The sequence below is a fragment of the Anabrus simplex genome, chromosome 9 (genome assembly GCF_040414725.1).
Source record: "Anabrus simplex isolate iqAnaSimp1 chromosome 9, ASM4041472v1, whole genome shotgun sequence".
Classification (NCBI taxonomy): Eukaryota; Metazoa; Arthropoda; class Insecta; order Orthoptera; family Tettigoniidae; genus Anabrus; species Anabrus simplex.
Genome location: NC_090273.1, coordinates 156,134,565 through 156,153,577, shown reverse-complemented (window position 1 = coordinate 156,153,577; position 19,013 = coordinate 156,134,565). Strand labels below are relative to the sequence as shown.

The window sequence follows — 19,013 nt, the reverse complement described above, 5'->3', positions numbered from 1 at the left end:
CTACGTGAGAACTGATGAGCTTTCTAAAGGTGAGATAGCGCCCTGGTATGGTAAAGCCAAGAATAACCGGCTGGAGGACTTGTCATGTTGAATATGAGTCCCCTCATAACCTGAGGGCTTGCCTACATGAGAACAACTGATGAGCTCTCTAAAGGTGTGATAGCGCCCCGGTCTGGTAAACCCAAGAATAACAGCCGGAGGATTTGTCGTGTTGAATATGAGTCTCCTCGTAACCTGTCGGCTTGCCTACATGAGAACAACTGATGAGCTCTCTAAAGGTGAGATAGCGCCCTGGTCTGGTAAACCCAAGAATAACGGCTGGAGGACTTGGCGTGTTTAATATGAGTCTCCTCGTAACCTGTCGGCTTGCCTACATGAGAACAACTGATGAGCTCTCTAAAGGTGTGATAGCGCCCCGGTCTGGTAAACCCAAGAATAACAGCCGGAGGATTTGTCGTGTTGAATATGAGTCTCCTCGTAACCTGTCGGCTTGCCTACATGAGAACAACTGATGAGCTCTCTAAAGGTGAGATAGCGCCCTGGTCTGGTAAACCCAAGAATAACGGCCGGAGGATTTGTCGTGTTGAATATGAGTCTCCTCGTAACATGAGGGCTTGCTTATATGAGAAGAACTGATGAGCTCCCTAAAGGTGTGATAGCGCCCTGGTCTGGTAAACCCAAGAATAACGGCTGGAGGACTTGTCATGTTGAATATGAGTCTCCTTGTAACCTACATGAGAACAACTGATGAGCTCTCTAAAGGTGAGATAGCGCCCTGGTCTGGTAAACCCAAGAATAACGGCCGGAGGATTTGTCGTGTTGAATATGAGTCTCCTCGTAACCTGTCGGCTTGCCTACATGAGAACAACTGATGAGCTCTCTAAAGGTGTGATAGCGCCCTGGTCTGGTAAACCCAAGAATAACGGCTGGAGGACTTGTCATGTTGAATATGAGTCTCCTTGTAACCTACATGAGAACAACTGATGAGCTCTCTAAAGGTGAGATAGCGCCCTGGTCTGGTAAACCCAAGAATAACGGCCGGAGGATTTGTCGTGTTGAATATGAGTCTCCTCGTAACCTGTCGGCTTGCCTACATGAGAACAACTGATGAGCTCTCTAAAGGTGTGATAGCGCCCCGGTCTGGTAAAACCAAGAATAACGGCTGGAGGACTTGGCGTGTTTAATATGAGTCTCCTCGTAACCTGTCGGCTTGCCTACATGAGAACAACTGATGAGCTCTCTAAAGGTGTGATAGCGCCCTGGTCTGGTAAACCCAAGTATAAGGGCCGGAGGATTTGTCGTGTTGAATATGAGTCTCCTCGTAACCTGTCGGCTTGCCTACATGAGAACAACTGATGAGCTCTCTAAAGGTGTGATAGCGCCCTGGTCTGGTAAACCCAAGAATAACGGCTGGAGGACTTGGCGTGTTTAATATGAGTCTCCTCGTAACCTGTCGGCTTGCCTACATGAGAACAACTGATGAGCTCTCTAAAGGTGTGATAGCGCCCTGGTCTGGTAAACCCAAGTATAAGGGCCGGAGGATTTGTCGTGTTGAATATGAGTCTCCTCGTAACCTGTCGGCTTGCCTACATGAGAACAACTGATGAGCTCTCTAAAGGTGTGATAGCGCCCCGGTCTGGTAAACCCAAGAATAACAGCCGGAGGATTTGTCGTGTTGAATATGAGTCTCCTCGTAACCTGTCGGCTTGCCTACATGAGAACAACTGATGAGCTCTCTAAAGGTGTGATAGCGCCCCGGTCTGGTAAACCCAAGAATAACAGCCGGAGGATTTGTCGTGTTGAATATGAGTCTCCTCGTAACCTGTCGGCTTGCCTACATGAGAACAACTGATGAGCTCTCTAAAGGTGTGATAGCGCCCTGGTCTGGTAAACCCAAGAATAACGGCTGGAGGACTTGGCGTGTTTAATATGAGTCTCCTCGTAACCTGTCGGCTTGCCTACATGAGAACAACTGATGAGCTCTCTAAAGGTGTGATAGCGCCCTGGTCTGGTAAACCCAAGAATAACGGCTGGAGGACTTGTCATGTTGAATATGAGTCTCCTCGTAACCTGTCGGCTTGCCTACATGAGAACAACTGATGAGCTCTCTAAAGGTGTGATAGCGCCCTGGTCTGGTAAACCCAAGAATAACGGCTGGAGGACTTGGCGTGTTTAATATGAGTCTCCTCGTAACCTGTCGGCTTGCCTACATGAGAACAACTGATGAGCTCTCTAAAGGTGTGATAGCGCCCTGGTCTGGTAAACCCAAGAATAACGGCTGGAGGACTTGGCGTGTTGAATATGAGTCTCCTCGTAACCTGTCGGCTTGCCTACATGAGAACAACTGATGAGCTCTCTAAAGGTGTGATAGCGCCCCGGTCTGGTAAACCCAAGAATAACAGCCGGAGGATTTGTCGTGTTGAATATGAGTCTCCTCGTAACATGAGGGCTTGCCTACATGAGAACAACTGATGAGCTCTCTAAAGGTGTGATAGCGCCCCGGTCTGGTAAACCCAAGAATAACAGCCGGAGGATTTGTCGTGTTGAATATGAGTCTCCTCGTAACATGAGGGCTTGCCTACATGAGAACAACTGATGAGCTCTCTAAAGGTGTGATAGCGCCCTGGTCTGGTAAACCCAAGAATAACGGCTGGAGGACTTGGCGTGTTTAATATGAGTCTCCTCGTAACCTGTCGGCTTGCCTACATGAGAACAACTGATGAGCTCTCTAAAGGTGAGATAGCGCCCTGGTCTGGTAAACCCAAGAATAATAGCCGGAGGATTTGTCGTGTTGAATATGAGTCTCCTTGTAACCTACATGAGAACAACTGATGAGCTCTCTAAAGGTGTGATAGCGCCCCGGTCTGGTAAACCCAAGAATAACGGCTGGAGGATTTGTCGTGTTGAATATGAGTCTCCTCGTAACCTGTCGGCTTGCCTACATGAGAACAACTGATGAGCTCTCTAAAGGTGTGATAGCGCCCTGGTCTGGTAAACCCAAGAATAACGGCCGGAGGACTTGTCATGTTGAATATGAGTCTCCTCGTAACATGAGGGCTTGCCTACATGAGAACAACTAATGAGCTCTCTAAAGGTGAGATAGCGCCCCGGTCTGGTAAACCCAAGAATAACGGCTGGAGGATTTGTCGTGTTGAATATGAGTCTCCTCGTAACCTGTCGGCTTGCCTACATGAGAACAACTGATGAGCTCTCTAAAGGTGTGATAGCGCCCTGGTCTGGTAAACCCAAGAATAACGGCTGGAGGACTTGGCGTGTTTAATATGAGTCTCCTCGTAACCTGTCGGCTTGCCTACATGAGAACAACTGATGAGCTCTCTAAAGGTGTGATAGCGCCCTGGTCTGGTAAACCCAAGAATAACGGCTGGAGGACTTGGCGTGTTTAATATGGGTTCCTCGTAACTTGAAGGCTTCAGGCTGATCAATGGTCACTTGGTAGGCCAAGATCAAATAGTCGCTCTTTGTTGTAAGCAAGGTTATTTTTAAGGCGGAAAATTACCGCTCTATTCACATGATTTTCGTACTTATTAATTTTTTCTTGTTTTTTATGCCTCCATTAACTCGGTATTTAAAGTTGATGATGAGGGCGAAGGAAATCCAATCTTCTCCTTTCAGAAGTTGTAAGCTTTAGATCAGGCCATTATCATTACTTAATGGGAAATTTCTTTACTAGTCCATCGAGAAATTTTTCCTCCGTGTTCCATTGACCGCATCTGCGTAGGTGTGAACATTTGGGCGAGCCAGTTTATCAAATGAGAATTTTCTTTGTTTTTGCATTTAATGACACATAGTTCTCATTTTAATTCTTGTGCTTTACCAATATACTTCTGAATGTGTATGCAATGATTCTGGTTTTCGTCAGTAATTATATTACAATGTTTCCGTTATTTTCTTTCAAAACATTCAAGTTTATTTTCAAAGCGTGAACAGCTTTCTTTAAAGATTCATTTTCTCCGAGGAATTTGTTGTAACAAATACAGTGAACACACCCCTCGTTCACTTCTTCAGTGGAGATATCCGTAGAAATGTCTTCTATTTCCATGTATGGTTTCTTTGGGCTTATATTTTTCAGTCTTTCCAAGGCAGCTAAATGAGTTTTGATTACTTTAAATGGCAAAGTCAGATTTGAATTACCTGTATCCTGTTGTTTCGCATGATCTGGTAGTTCTGAAGATGGCTTGACTTTTTAGTATTCCTTAGATATAATCCTCACAAACTGTTTTTAAGTTGGAGGTAGAAAAATGTTGGCTGCATACATATGCAGCTATGTGCTAATTTTACAATTAACAGAGTCCAATCATTCACATTTAGTCAACCAAATTTTGCAAGTCACAGAATCCTTCAGGAACCTGTGATAAACCGTGCCTATTTCAATTTTTTTTTCTTTTTCTTTCGAGAATAACTTTTACATGTAGCTACTGCACAACAACTCATTCTACCTCTCGGAACAAAGTAATGATGGCAAACACTTGTACACAAAACTCATTCACAGTTAATGCTTTTTAAATATCTACAAACACGAGATTCCAAAACTTCAGCACTTGAAGGTACAATGTCCGCGCAGAACAGAAGAAGTTGCAGCTGCTTGGACCGTAATTTGTCTGGCTAGTGGTGTCACAGCCTCTGATAGGCAGCCAGAATGTGGCAGCACTTGCAAAGAAACAGGCCGGCCCTTACTACAGTATATGGTCCTGCCGCGAACCTAAAAAGGTTGAGAACCACTGCGATGGTTGTTACCAAAACAAGCAGCAGAACAAGTCCATGAACACGTATAATGTATTTAAAAAAAGTACTGTATTCGGAAGTAAACCATTAGATCAAAATACCGACGAGTGGCCACTCTAAAATCGACAATGGATGTGAATGGATTAAAAAATAGTAATATGTTTTTGACTGCTGTATTATGAAGAAGTGTGTGCTAATTGATAATTTTTGTCGTTTCAGCGCCCTGCCAATACTAGACTCTGAGGAGGTAAGTTTTTCTTTCATTTTATTGGAGAATTTTAAATTTCGAAAAGATCTTTTGAATTTTGCACTGCTTAAAGTATGCCCTTAGGCTGCCTCTGTTGTCATTTTCAAGCAGATATTGTGAGAGTTTGTAACATTCAAAATTCCAGTGCAAGCGGTAAATTCCAATGTATTTCTATCAGTTGTGTTGATTTACTGGATTTGTGATTCTAGCAAACTTTGGACCAATGTTGTGGTTGATTTGTCGTTGTTTTACCAATTCTTATTAAACATTTGAATGGTAAAACCATCACCATCATCATCATTTATGCAGTTTCCAGCTGTTGGCCAGTTCTGGTTTGAACATCAGGCCTCTCCATATCTTGTTGTCTTCCCACCACTTCTCCCTCGTCACTCTGTACACACTCTTCCCCTCCTTTTATTCATCTGTCTTTTGGTCTTCCTCTCGGTTGTTATCCTTTTATCTCCATTTCATGCATCCTCCTTGGTATCCTTTCCTCTGCGATTCTTTTTATGTGTCCATACCATCTAAGTCTAGATGCCTCTATCCTGTTCTGTAGTGGCTCTTCTTTTACTATATCTGCAACCTTCTTTTTTTTCATCTTAGTCAATTTTGTCACTCCTATCCTGCTACTCAAAAATGTCGTTTCACTTGCCTGTATCCTAGCCACAACTCTGCCTCATTACCCAAGTTTCTGCTGCATACATCAGAATACCAGGCTTGAATTGGCTATATAGAGTGTTATCAGTGATTTGAGAAAGTAACAGAATTCCAGAAGATTGGAGTATAGGAGTCATTATCCCACTGTTCAAAAAGGGCAACCGACGGAAATGTGGAAATTACAGAGGCATCACGCTATTGTCACACTCACTGAAGCTGCTGGAAAAGATCATAGAAATAAGACTTAGGAAGATAGTGGAACTTTTGCTTGAGGCAGAACAACACGGGTTCAGGAAAGGTCGAAGTACTGTGGATCTTATCTCTGCAATAAAGACGCTGATGGAAAAGTACTGGGAATATGGAAGAAATCTTGTGATTGCATTTGTGGACATTAAAAAAGCATATGATAGTGTTCCTCGAAACAAGATACGGGAATGTCTGGAAGACCTAAAGGTGCCAAAGTACTTAATTGACAAAGTCTACAGCTACAGCTGTGTCCAGATAGGCAACGGACGATCACAATGGTTTGAAACAAAGAGAGGTGTTCAACAAGGAAGTGCTCTGTCACCACTCCTGTTCGTAATAGTAATGGACAAGGTCATCAAATCTATCAAGAAAATGGACAGAGAACCAAATGCCCTGGTATTTGCTGATGATTTGCTTTTGTGGGGAGAGACAGAAGCTGAAGTTCAGAAGAAACTTAATGAACGGAACAACACATTCAAAAATTTTGAACTGAAGATGAGCAAAACAAAGACAGTGAAAATGACCATCAACAGGGAAGGAACAAGCTCAAATATGTTTCTGGAAGGAGCAAAAATCGAATCAGCTTTCCATTTCAAGTACCTCGGAAGCACAATCTTGAAACACAATACTTCTAGGTAGGAAATACTCAGCAGGACACAGAAAGCGTCGAACTTCTACAGTCAAGTCAGAAATCTTCTCTGGGACTGCAGAATACCACAAAAAGCGAAAACAATCATGTACCACACTTACTTTGTACCAATCCTCACGTTCGGTTTAGAGACATGTACCCTACTAAACAAAGACTTCAGTAGAATCCAAGCAACTGAAATGAGATTCATTAGAACCATGAACCAAACCACCAGAAAGGACAAGTTCAGAAATGAAGTGAATAGGAAAGTAATTGGTATTGAGGTTCCTATTACCAGTGTCATAAAGAAATGCAGACTTCAGTGGTATGGGCACATAATGAGAATGAACATGAAAAGACCTGCCAGAAAATATTTTGACCTTAATCTCATAGGAAGAAGACCATAGGGAAGACCAAGAAAACGTTGGATAGAGACTGTAAGATCAGATGTGGAGGAGAGAGGATACAAATGGGAGGATGTACTGGAACAGAAGATGTATGAAGACAGAAGGAGATGGCGAGCACTTGTACACCACACCTGGGAAACTGGAGTTGGGAAATGATGATGATGACGACGTCAGAATAGGTACATAGTATGTCCTGTATATCACTTTTGCTTCTCTGAGGGACATCCTCACTTCAGACCAGGCCACTGACACTTTTCAGGAATGCTCTTGCATGTCTTCCACGTTTGATTATTTCATTATTTCTTCCACTTTCCTCTATGATACTTCCCAGGTACTTGAAACTCCCTACTTCCCTAAGCTGTTCCCCTCCAAGCATTATACGTCTTGTAGGTTTCTCCTCCTTTCTAGTTGTGGACACTATCTTGCTCTTTTTGACATTAAATTTCATCCCATATTGTTTCACTTCCTTTACCCATGCATCTAACTGTTCCTGGAGCTTAGGTGCACCGGTTTGTGGGTATGCGCATCCCAATAAAATTACCCAAAATAGTAAATTATTACATGTTTGAAATTCCTCAGTAAATACAGAAGCATTTCAAATTATAACATTTAACCGCATCCTCTAACAGACTGACAATGTCCTCAAGAAATATTAAGAAAGGCAAAAAATAAAATTAGAAAAGAGCCCACATCGAAAGAAAAACAATGAGTGATAGAAAAAAATTAATAATAATAAGGTAGCACAATAATATAGAAGCAATTTAAATTCATCTCGTGACCCAGGTCATCACATCAACAATACAGGTACGCATACAACAACGAACGTCTGCACAACACGAGTATAGTTACAACTCTCACACTGCGACAATGCAAAACTAATCACACCGTTATCAAGCAAACATGGATGACAGCATATCAACAACAATGCAATTGAAATGGAGTGTAGCTTCGAATCAGTAACAGTTAATCAAAATTTAAAGAAAGGGAAATTTAAATATAAATAGAATAATAATAATAATAATAATAATAATGATAAAGGAAGAAAATTAATTTAAAAAAGGAAAAATGTAATTAAATTCAATTTGATCCTAAGCACGCTTCAGTATTCACTAGGGTTTAAAATTAATTTTAAATATTCAATCGGCTTTATGAGGCTACACACACTTCACACTTTCACTTGTCACAGCTCCTGTTTAAAGAGCAGGTCACTTGAAAACCACACTGTTCTCGAAAATGCAGAAGTATCTCCATCAATAGAAATTATTCACTTGTTTAAGTATAACATAATTAGTAGGGTATATTTAGTTTGGCAGAATTCAATAATGAATGATGCGACCGAAAAATCATAGATAAGATCAAGATAATTCAACCTAACGGTTAAAAGATCGATATAACAATGCATACAAGGCAAATAATAAATTAGCAACTTCAGTATACTTCAGAAGGAAGAAAATATAATGAATCTACCTAAAATTCACCTTAACGAATATAAATATGAGTGTGTGTCCAACAGTTAATATATTTATCTAGTAGCTTCGAAAATATTCCATTTATTAATGCCTGGAAACCCATCTTTATTACATCACCAAGATGCAGCACAATATTAATATTAACCGAAGCAGATTTGGGAGTAGAAACCCATAAGAATGCTTACAGACCCAGCACATTACAACTAGATTTTATGAGTTCTCGACAGAAAACAATTATTATTATTATTATTATTATTATTATTATTATTATTATTATTATTATTATTAGTGACAAATTTAAATACCACTCCTTCAAAGGGGTTCACACGAGAAACTTTTCAGAACATAATTTGGTGAATAACATTGCTCTCCTGTGAGTAGTAAATTGATGTTGTGGTTCACAAGACGTCTCCCAAAGAAACTTAATTCAAAACATCGGCGAAGGTAGCCATGTTGGCGTCTTACTCACAGCAGAATAATACCCAGTAGTTTACATGGAAAGTCTGTTGGAGATAACATCATGCCAGACCACTTACCAGACTGTTGATAACAATTTTGAAGTACTCACTTATACCATTTCGTTCAAAATATTCCCAAGGATAATATTATAGTCGGCTGCAGGCACTCGGAATCATGCAAAAGGTTGCATTCCAAATTTACACACAAGTTTAAATTACACCACCAAAAAAACAAAATGTAAATATAAAGGCCATTACACAGGCCTACGCCTTCCTTTTACAATCACCTTACGGTGGTCTCAAATCATTCTTCCCTGCCATAGTGAATGGCAGTAAGACAAGCAACATGACGCCTGCACTAGCCGAGTGCTGGAACAGAAGTCACGGTTTTGAATAACGGCCGCTAGGGAGCGCCGTGCAGAACAGTTGACTATCAAGCAGTGGAGCTACCCACTAACAAGCTCATAGACAACAACGTACAATAGAAGTCCAATGGCAAATCAATTGCCCACAGTTAAATTACAATTTGCACCAATAAGAATCCCAACTGTACAACAATTAGTTATTGCAGAGTTCCGTTCTATTGGGCAAAATTAAACAATAGTTTCCATTCACCTTTTCTTATAAATTCCACACGAACAAATTTCCAGTGTGGCGGTGATTTCAAAAATGAAAATCGCTGTTAATTATGAAAACCGAAAGTAATACACAAGAATTATGTCTACACAATGCTAAACTGTAGTTAAGTCTACCCTAATTACTGAAACAGAATTCTAGTAAGAGAGTTAATACAGATACTATGGATACTACACAAATATTTCACAGTAATAGAATAAACACACTAATTTATAATAAGATACCTACTAGAATACACTACAATGATTTTAAACTATGTTCAAACATATCCTAATTTTAATACAACAGATTATTACTAAGCACAAACTGAAATGGAAATTACAATTAAAGTTTGAAATTCGCAAGACGGTACTCAAAATAATAGAATAAGCACTCTAATTTCTAATAAGTCACTACAATACACTACAACAGTTTAAAAACTACGTTCGGACGTATCCTAATTACAATAGGTTATTTTTAAGCACAAATAGAAATGAAAATTGCAGTTAGGCCTAAAGTTTGAAATTCGGTAGAACTACCGTACTCAAGGATTACCAACAAAGTTAAACGTGTAGACAGAAGATGATTTCTTCAGTATTTATTTATCCTACTATGCTCTAATAGAAATGAAACCTTGCATTTAGTTAAATGCTTAAGTATCAAAAGGATTGCCGTACACAAAGAAAAACACTAATATAACAGGCAAGATACTATCTAATATACCTTATCTTCACTACAATTCTCAACTGAAATGTGGTTATGTGATTGTTACAGCTGGTGGTTTACTATTACAGCGGTGCCAACTATTACGGATTGTCCGTAATTATTACCGATTTTATCCCACAATTACAGCATTACGGTCAAAGGGGAAATTATTACGGAAAAAGCAATAATAACACGAAAAAAATTCTACGAAAGAAAGAAAAGAAAGAAAAATATACAATTCTTTCGAGCATTACTGCTCAACCCTTCTTGTTTCACTGCTTGTGATCTGGGAGTTAAACTTATTTGATCGTTACTTCCTTTTGCTACCCGTGAACATAGTGAAATTCACTTTTAATGAAAAGAGCTCTTCTCTTCTCCAAGTAATGTTCTAAGTAATGTTGTGTTCACAGTATTAAGTGTACCTGACAGTAACTCACCCACAGCAAGAGTTTTCAGTGTTGTTGGGAAAAATCTGACAAGTCAAGTCTACATTAAGCACATCTACTATGGAATCACTTATTGTTCATAAGGCGAAAATGTCATCACAAAGAGAAGGGTGCTTCAGGAAAACCTACTCTAAAAATCAGCTGCTGGGTGCAAAACAAGCTGCAAATAATGTTTTATCGTGGAATTAAAAGGTAATGTGCTAATTGTATTGCGTAAAAATGATATAATTTAGAAAATATTGTTATTAGAAAGGGCAAAGGAGGTGTCATCGTCGAGAAGAGAGGAGCATGCCTTGGATTAGACTCGAAGATTTTCTGAGGGTGTGTTGGGGGGGGGGTGATGGGAGGGGGGGATATTGCTGGTAACCCACTTCAAAGGTTGGCACCTCTGCTATTATTTTCCCTACTCCACGGGACGGAGAATAAAATTGTCCTTAATTAGGCCTACTGAAATATACGAGGTTGTCTACAATAATTTCTCACCGAGCTCGATAGCTGCAGTCGCTTAAGTGCGGCCAGTATCCAGTAATCGGGAGAGAGTAGGTTCAAACTCCACTGTCGGCAGCCCTGAAAATTGTTTTCCGCGGTTTCCCATTTTCACACCAGGCAAATGCTGGGGCTGCACCTTAAGGCCATGGCCGCTTCCTTCCCATTCCTAGGCCTTTCCTATCCCATCGTCGCCACAAGACATATGTGTTGGTGCAATGTAAAGCAAGTAGGAAAAAAAAAAAATTCTCAAAAATATTTCTGTCAAAACTATTCCTACTACTCCAGGGACTTGAATTGCAATTACTGGGATATATGAACTTTATTATTATTATTAGCTAACCGCTCATAAATACCGAACGATTGAGGGAGCAAAATATAAATTACGGATACTTTAACTACTTACTCAGAACTACAAATGATTGGAATACAAGATCAGGTACTCTGAAAAGCTACTACTAGAAATGGCTGCAATAACTACATGCGTAACCAGTCTGACTCAGAACTAGAACCTTCAAAGCTGAGAAGTACACCAACCAATTAAACACCTGGAGAACCATAAAGCAGAAGAAGGTATATGTTATGGGCCAGTGAGTGGGTAAGACTGTTGAGGCACTGGCCTTCTACCTCAACTTTGCAGATTCGATCTTGGCTCAGTCCGGTGGTATTTGAAGGTAGATTTGCTGGCACGTAAAAGAACTCCTGCAGGACTAAATTCTGGCACCTCTGCATCTCTGAAAACAGTAAGAGTAGTTAATGGGATGTAAAGCCAATAAAATTTATTTATTTATTATTAGCTAATCGGCCAACTAGGGGCCACAATAAGTTTAATTATACATTCTGGTGTTTATTCAGTTTTCAATTGATCCCATAGGTTTTCATGAGCTCGCTTTGTCGAGCATGGCATTCATCCAACAACTTAGCACCAGCTGTCCTTTTCACATCCCGGAAAGTCCCTAAAGTCACAAAGCTTGTTCTAAAAAGGTCTCGTTTGTGCGCATCATCTGGTCATAGGGATATTTCTTAAAGGTCTTTCTTGATGTTAACATACTAGGGAATTGTTGTTTTTTGTTTTGAGCCCAAACTATTAATATTATGTTATTATGGACTTAAACTAAAGCAAGGTATGGAGCAGCTGCTGTTTATGGCCGTAAGACTGGCTCTCTTCCATCTTCATATCACTTCACAGAATGGAGAGAAGCAACTGGCTATTTGGAAGATGGAAAAGGTCTGCGAAAAGCTACTGCCAGAAATGGCTGCACTAACTACATGCATAATTTGTATATTATTGTGCAGAGTGTCTGAGTTATGGGAATTACTGGACTATCAGACTAATAAATATTACATGGTAAAATCTTACTGCATACCATAAACATCTGTAGCTTTACACTAGATATCAGCTCTCATCAGAACAGACTGCCTTTGTCAGGGGAATAGGAACTAGAGAACAGAGCCTTTCCGTGTTTCTGTGCTTTGTTGCATATCAAAATTGCCTTTGATCATGTTTTGTGGATGAAATTGTGGTGTGTTCTGGAATTCCATCTTATTTCATTTCATTGGCCACAGTAAGAGTTGAAGGTGGATTATCATCAACTTTCAAATTTTTTAAAGATGTGAGACAAAAGTACACTTCGGCTGTTTAACGTCTATAGTGAATAAATATATCATGAGGCATGTCCTAGACAACTGGATTGGAGCAATCTCGATTTGTGGTAAGAGAATCAGTAACCTACATTTGGTGGGCAACACCACTCTTGTAGCCAACAGCGTACAGGAGTTTTGCTGAGATAATGAATCATGTACAACATGAAAGTCACAATCTTGGTATGGAGATTGATTGGAGAAAGACAAAATTAATGATGCTCAACAAAAGTGCAGAGGTTCAGCTTCCATAGCACATAAACAACCTTCAACCTTCAACACAACCTTTACTTATCTGGGTTCAGTAAACGAGATAAAGGTAAATGTGAAAAAGACATCAGGTGTTGCGTCTTGTTTGGATGTACAGCTATGGCAAAATTAAAGATGATTATCCAAGAAAGAGCAATAACAGTGATTATGGAGAAGAGACTAGTCAAATCACTTGTCTTCTCAATCTTCTCTGTGGATGTAAAAGTTGGACCATAAAAGCCAAAGACAGAAATCTAATCAACACCTTTGAAATGTGGTGCTGGAGAAGAAGAATACTATGGACATCATGGCAAACAGATGATTCAGTCATCCAGGAAGTTGAATATGAGGCAATCCTGCAATATTCTTTGAACACATTGTAAGGAGAAATGATTACAACCTGAAAAAAGTAACTGTCCAGGGAAAAATTTATGGCAAAAGGTCAAGAGGAGGGGTTACAAAAAGGATAGGTTATCAAATACGAGGGATGTAAATGAAGTAGTGGCAATGTAGTCCGGACACTCGCAGGAGATCGGGCATGCGCAAATAGGATATGGTGCTGTTATTGATGTGTACTGTATATTTGATGGGCATGCAGTTGGAAGTTGTTGCTGGTGGTGTTGAAGTGAAGAGTGTTGCTGGTGGCGTTGAAGTGAAGAGTGCACCGATCTAAAGAATGTTTCCAAAAGGTGATTAGCGTTCATGGATTAAAATCAAGCTTGCCCATGACAAAAAATGCATCAGAATGTTATCGAGGATTATGTGAAGCGTGTGGTGAGAATGCATTACCGTATAGGACGGTCAAGGCATTTCATGCGGATCAGAATGAGACTGCGGAGTTGCACCATACACACCAGCGATCCAGTCCTCATAAGCAGATCGACATCGTGAGTGGTCGTGTTTCCGTAGATCATCGATAATGGATGGCATCCATGTGCACAGATACTGCAAAGAAGGAGACTCATTTCTGCAGCATATTGTTGCCATTAATGAGACGTGGGCATGAGCCTGAATTAAAGCATCACCCAGGTTTGCCACATCCACAGAAATTTTGAGAGAGGAACCAAGTCGGGTAAAGCTCGTGGTGATTGTGGCATATGACTACGAGGGTGTTATTTTTACGCATGCTGTGTCTGAGGAATGAACTGTCTATAGCGACTACTATTGCCTATTTCTAGAGCGACATCTGCGTCTGGCAAACATCCACGTTTATTGCAAGACGATCGCCCTATCGTGTTGCATGTTGAAACATTGTCAAGCTCTTATTGCAATGGTGGCATTGGAAGGTCTGGGAACACCCTCTGTACTCACCAGACATGAGTTCTTGTGACTTTGACCTGTTCCCTAAGTGGAAGGAACCTGTCCGAGGCCGCCGATTTCCTGACGTGGCATCTGTACTCTGCACAGTAGGGAGTAGAGAACGCCTTTCCAATGGCTTCCCGACATTTGACTTTGCGGGTGACTACATTGAAGGAATGTAATGCTATTGTACTCGTATTGTGTTCTATCAATTCGCCACTACTTTATTTGCAGCCCTCAAGAGAACTTCTGTTTGTACAGAATAGTATCAAGTTATGAGAGAGACTGAGCGAGTTGGCTGTGCGGTTAGGGGTGCGCAGCTGTGAGCTTACATTCGGGAACCCTGAAGATGGTTTTCATTGTTTTCCCATTTTCACACCAGGCTGTATCTTAATTAAGGCCACGGCCACTTCCTTCCCACTCCTAGCCATAAGACCTATCTGTGTCAGTGCGACGTAAAACCAATTGTTACAAAAACTCTGTTATGAGTGAAATGATTAGAGAGGGATGTACAGTAATTTGTGTTTAGTATCTTACTAGACTAAGAAATATATGTTGCAGTTTAGCAGAATGTCAACAGTTGCAAAATATTTTGTATGAAATTACTATTTGCCTACAGTCATCTAGTATGTTTTTTTTACCAGTTAGCCTATTTAATTATTTCTCTTTTAACTAACAATTTATATGATGTATTGCTTCTGATACGAATAAATAAATAAATAAATCTGTCAGTGTACAGAACACTATGCATTGGGCAACCATCCTCTATCAACGCTAATCAGAGGGAAAATATGAAAGGGGTCCGACACTTTGAAAAATGAAGGTATCGGCCAAAGAAAGACAAGGACATGACAATGAAAGACTCCCTGGGCCTCCGCACACAATACTGTTGGAGTCAGAAGAGAACAAGAGTTGAACAAGTGAGATCGAATGGGATAGATGAAAATGAGGAGCATGACACTAGTAACTGGAAGCAATGCCAGGACTCAGCTAAAACCCCACGTTTGCCAATCCACACTCCCAAGTTAAGAGACGCTGAGTCCCCTTTTAATCGCCTTTTACGACAGACAGGGGATAATGTGGCTGTTATTCTACTAGACCCACTCAAAGGGAGGCAACCACACATTACTTTGTGCACCGAACCCTTTGGTACACTCAATGCTAAAACATATCAGAAACCATTTTCCTGAAAATTTAAAGTGTTCTTTCAATGGTATCTGCAAGAGTATTGTGACAACGAAGGCTACGTACAGGGCGGCCGGCAGAAGGCAATAATGCCAGAGAGAGACGATAATTGCGGCGAGAATGTGGACGAGGCCAGCAGCAAGCAAAACAATAGCGCCAGCAAACTGATGAGGCTCATGATATGGAAACTCCTAGAAGAAACTGGAAGCATGCCCCAGAATGATCTGGAAGTGGAAACTACAAGGATGTTCAGTGGAGAGACTTAGTCTCAAGTGAGTCAACGGTCGCAACTCCACAACAAATATCTCAGTGAAGATCAAGTATGTTATGGCTATGCTGCTTGTTAGTGAAATAGCAAACTTGCGTCTTTGAGGTGTTTAGGCTTTAGATGGTTTTCTCTGTAGTATGGACTCAGTTCATCTAAGGCTTCCATTAGTCTCCGTTCAACACTCTCAAACTGATCACCCTGGGTGACAATAGCTCGATCATCTGCATAAATGAAGCTTTTTGTTCCTTTTGGCAAGGGTTGATAATTTGTGTAAATATTAAATAATATTGGAGACAAAACACTACCTTGGGGTAGGCCATTCCTGAGGTTCTTCCAACGACTATGTCGCCCTTGGAAATCTACAAAGAATCTTTGATTTTCAAGAGGACATCGAAGAAATTCAGTCAGCTTCTTGTCTTTTGTCATCTTATAAAGTTTATTCAACAGAATTTGGTGACTGTGTCATAGGCCGCAGTTAGGTCAATGAAGACAGATGAAGAACGGGGAGACACTGTGTCTACAAGCTCAGTGTGAACGTGCAATTTCTTTTGCTATAAAGTTTTGTTCTATCCATTGATTCCTTCTTGTTTTATTCTTATTAGTAGAATGTAACAATTATCTTAACGACTATGTAATTACTAATTTTGCACTTTTCTTTTTTGTAGGAAATCATGACTGCAAAATATGAAGCTTCAAAAATGCAGTGAAGTCATGAAGAACTGTTAACTAATTGTTATTTAGTTTGGACGTGGTTTTTTTGGTCCATCAGAATGTGATAACAAGCATATATCATCATGTCCATCTCTGTGTGTGACTGTTGGGTGTGTTTCTGTGTGTGAAAGTGTGAGATGTGCAAAGGATAACATTGATTGTCCTTTTATCATGGCTGTGGTTTAAACTAAATAAAGAATCAGATTTTTAATTGTTCTTTGTAGTGTTTTTAACAGGCTTCAAGCAGTTGCACAATGAAGAGAGTAGACTCGTTTTTGAATAACTTGTGTAAGAATTATTTATGTGGGAACCATGTGCCTCTTACCACAGAGCTAATGTAAATGATAATGTAAGTTGTACACAGAATCTGTGAAGTGACTTCTGTGCAGACACTGTCGTAGCTAGCTGGTTTGAGAAGGAAGCCATTCTGTTCTTTTACAGGTGTACATTTTGTTTTTCAACAGACTGGAAAACTTACCAGTTATTAGCTAGCTGATCCAATGAGCGGTCAGGAATGGTGTGAGAGAGGGAACATAACACGTTGATGCTACACATTTGGATGCTGATCTTGAAGTAGAGAACATGTCAAAATGTGAAATCACAAGTTTGATACTGAAAATAAAAAGCTACGAATCAATATCGTTAGCGTAAGAGAAGTCAGGGGCGTCGCCATAGTTCTGTTGTTTCCTGTAGATCTGTGTTATGTGGGACCTTCAGAGCCTGATTTCTTCTCCAGACTAACCGAGAGAGAGTAAAGGGAGCATGCGCTGTCGCGAGTGACTTTATAAGCGAACATACTTCACAGATTCCTTGTACAGTCTTTACCAGAACGCAAACTCTGGTGACATATTTGATGTACATAAATTAAAACAAGATTTGTAAATAGGTGAAAATATTTCAGTATTACCCACTTCCAATTTTCATGTAGTGAAATGTACTTTTCATTTGTGAAAGTCATATTGTCCTTGTTAGCTTTTGTTTTTCTTAACACACTGTGGCCGCTCTGCAGCGTTGCTTATTCTAGATTTTGACAAAACGTTAAAAATCGAGAACAAACTGTACATGTTGTTAAGAGAGTTGTAGAAGATTCCATGGAACTTGATTTAGAGTTACGCGTCACTAGAAGGGCCGAAGTCAGATGTGTGATGCTGTCTGCATGTTTCCATCATAGAAGATTATCTCTGAGATTGCTCTCTAAACGTGGCGTTGTGCTTGACGTGAGTGTAATTTTGGACATTTGTTGCGATACACAGAAGTATTACGGTATGTTCCAAGTAACTTTAGTTCACATATGTATAATTTGAAATGTTTTCAATCATGTAAAAATTCATACAGTGTTGTTGTAGAAATAACTCAGGAATAATACATTTAGGTTTTAAGTTCTAGGAGCACTTAGTACTCAAAAAAGATTTTAACAGCCAAATAAGTGTTGAGTGTGTTATTTATTCATAGTATTTCTCATTAAAAATAAGATGTTATGTTCCATTGAACCTGTATTTTGTTCTGTTTTCTCAAAAAAAATCTGTATAACACCTGTCAACTGACTTCTTTGTTTTTATGAAAATATTGTCATTATTTAAAAAATTAGTATATCCTGTGCAAACTGTGTTTGACATATCTATATCAAATTATAGTAGAAAGTCAACCAGCTCTAATGCAAAATCAAGCTCAGAAATAACTCTAATAGTTGCAGAGAAATGCGTTTTTGAAAAACCTCAAAAACCTTAGACCGCAGTGATTGGTACAGATTTTACAGTCCATATTTTACTTGTATGTGGTGCTATTTTTGTTAATTTGATGGGCCTAGCTGTAAGGTTTATCAGCCCAAGTTCAGGCTCTATGTAGCTATTAGGAGCTCTTTTGTAGCTTATCTTTTGGTGGAGAGATAGTGCTATATTTTATTTGGATGTGAGTGATTTCTTTAATAATGTCCAATAAGTTTTTCTGCATTTATTTCTTATTTATGATGAATGTCAGCTGTCTTGTCTGGATGATTGTCTAAGAGTATTGAATAGGCGATACCTTAAAAAGTATTGAATACATGGAACCATTTTTAGCTTTTAATTTGTGACACTAATGCAAGATCATTGGTGAATGTTCACCACCAGATGACCTGTGATCAGCCTCTGGCCTGTCAGACTTGTGGAGGAACCCACAAGGCATGTGATGTTAGTGCATATGCAGAACATGGCAGCCAGCTGGAGTGAACGGCGAGCAGTGATGACATGTAAGCTAGGCATATCACTGCGTCGCATCACTTCCTTATTGGTGACATGGTCTGTGTGCTGTGAATCTGCCACTAGTAGCATTGATGAAAAACATTTATCTTTCTGTAAATATTTGCTGACATCTGCCGTCTTATCATACGACCATTCCTTCCATAATATTGGTTGTGTCTAATTGATGCCTTACCTTCAGTAAGGTCTTCTCCAGTAAGACAGCCCTGAACCAGCAGCCCAGCCACTGTTTACACTGCATTCCACATCATGTACGGCTCCAAAACAAGAAAGCGCAACAAGAACTTGACATGTGGAGCAATGCATTCTGCCAGTT

The 19,013-nt window shown here is 40.0% G+C and overlaps 1 protein-coding gene across 2 annotated transcripts in view; it reads left to right on the top strand.

Moving 5' to 3' along the window:
- LOC136881133 (transmembrane protein 87A) overlaps positions 1-18,499 on the top strand; it is a 174,204-nt gene extending 155,705 nt beyond the window's left edge. For both annotated transcript variants that reach the window (XM_067153802.2, XM_067153801.2), the window contains 2 exons: positions 4,963-4,990; positions 16,415-18,499. In XM_067153802.2, coding sequence (XP_067009903.1) covers positions 4,963-4,990; positions 16,415-16,456 — 70 coding nt within the window. In that variant the 3' untranslated portion in view covers positions 16,457-18,499. The remainder of the gene's footprint in view (positions 1-4,962; positions 4,991-16,414) is intronic.
- The last annotated feature ends 514 nt before the right edge of the window (positions 18,500-19,013 follow it).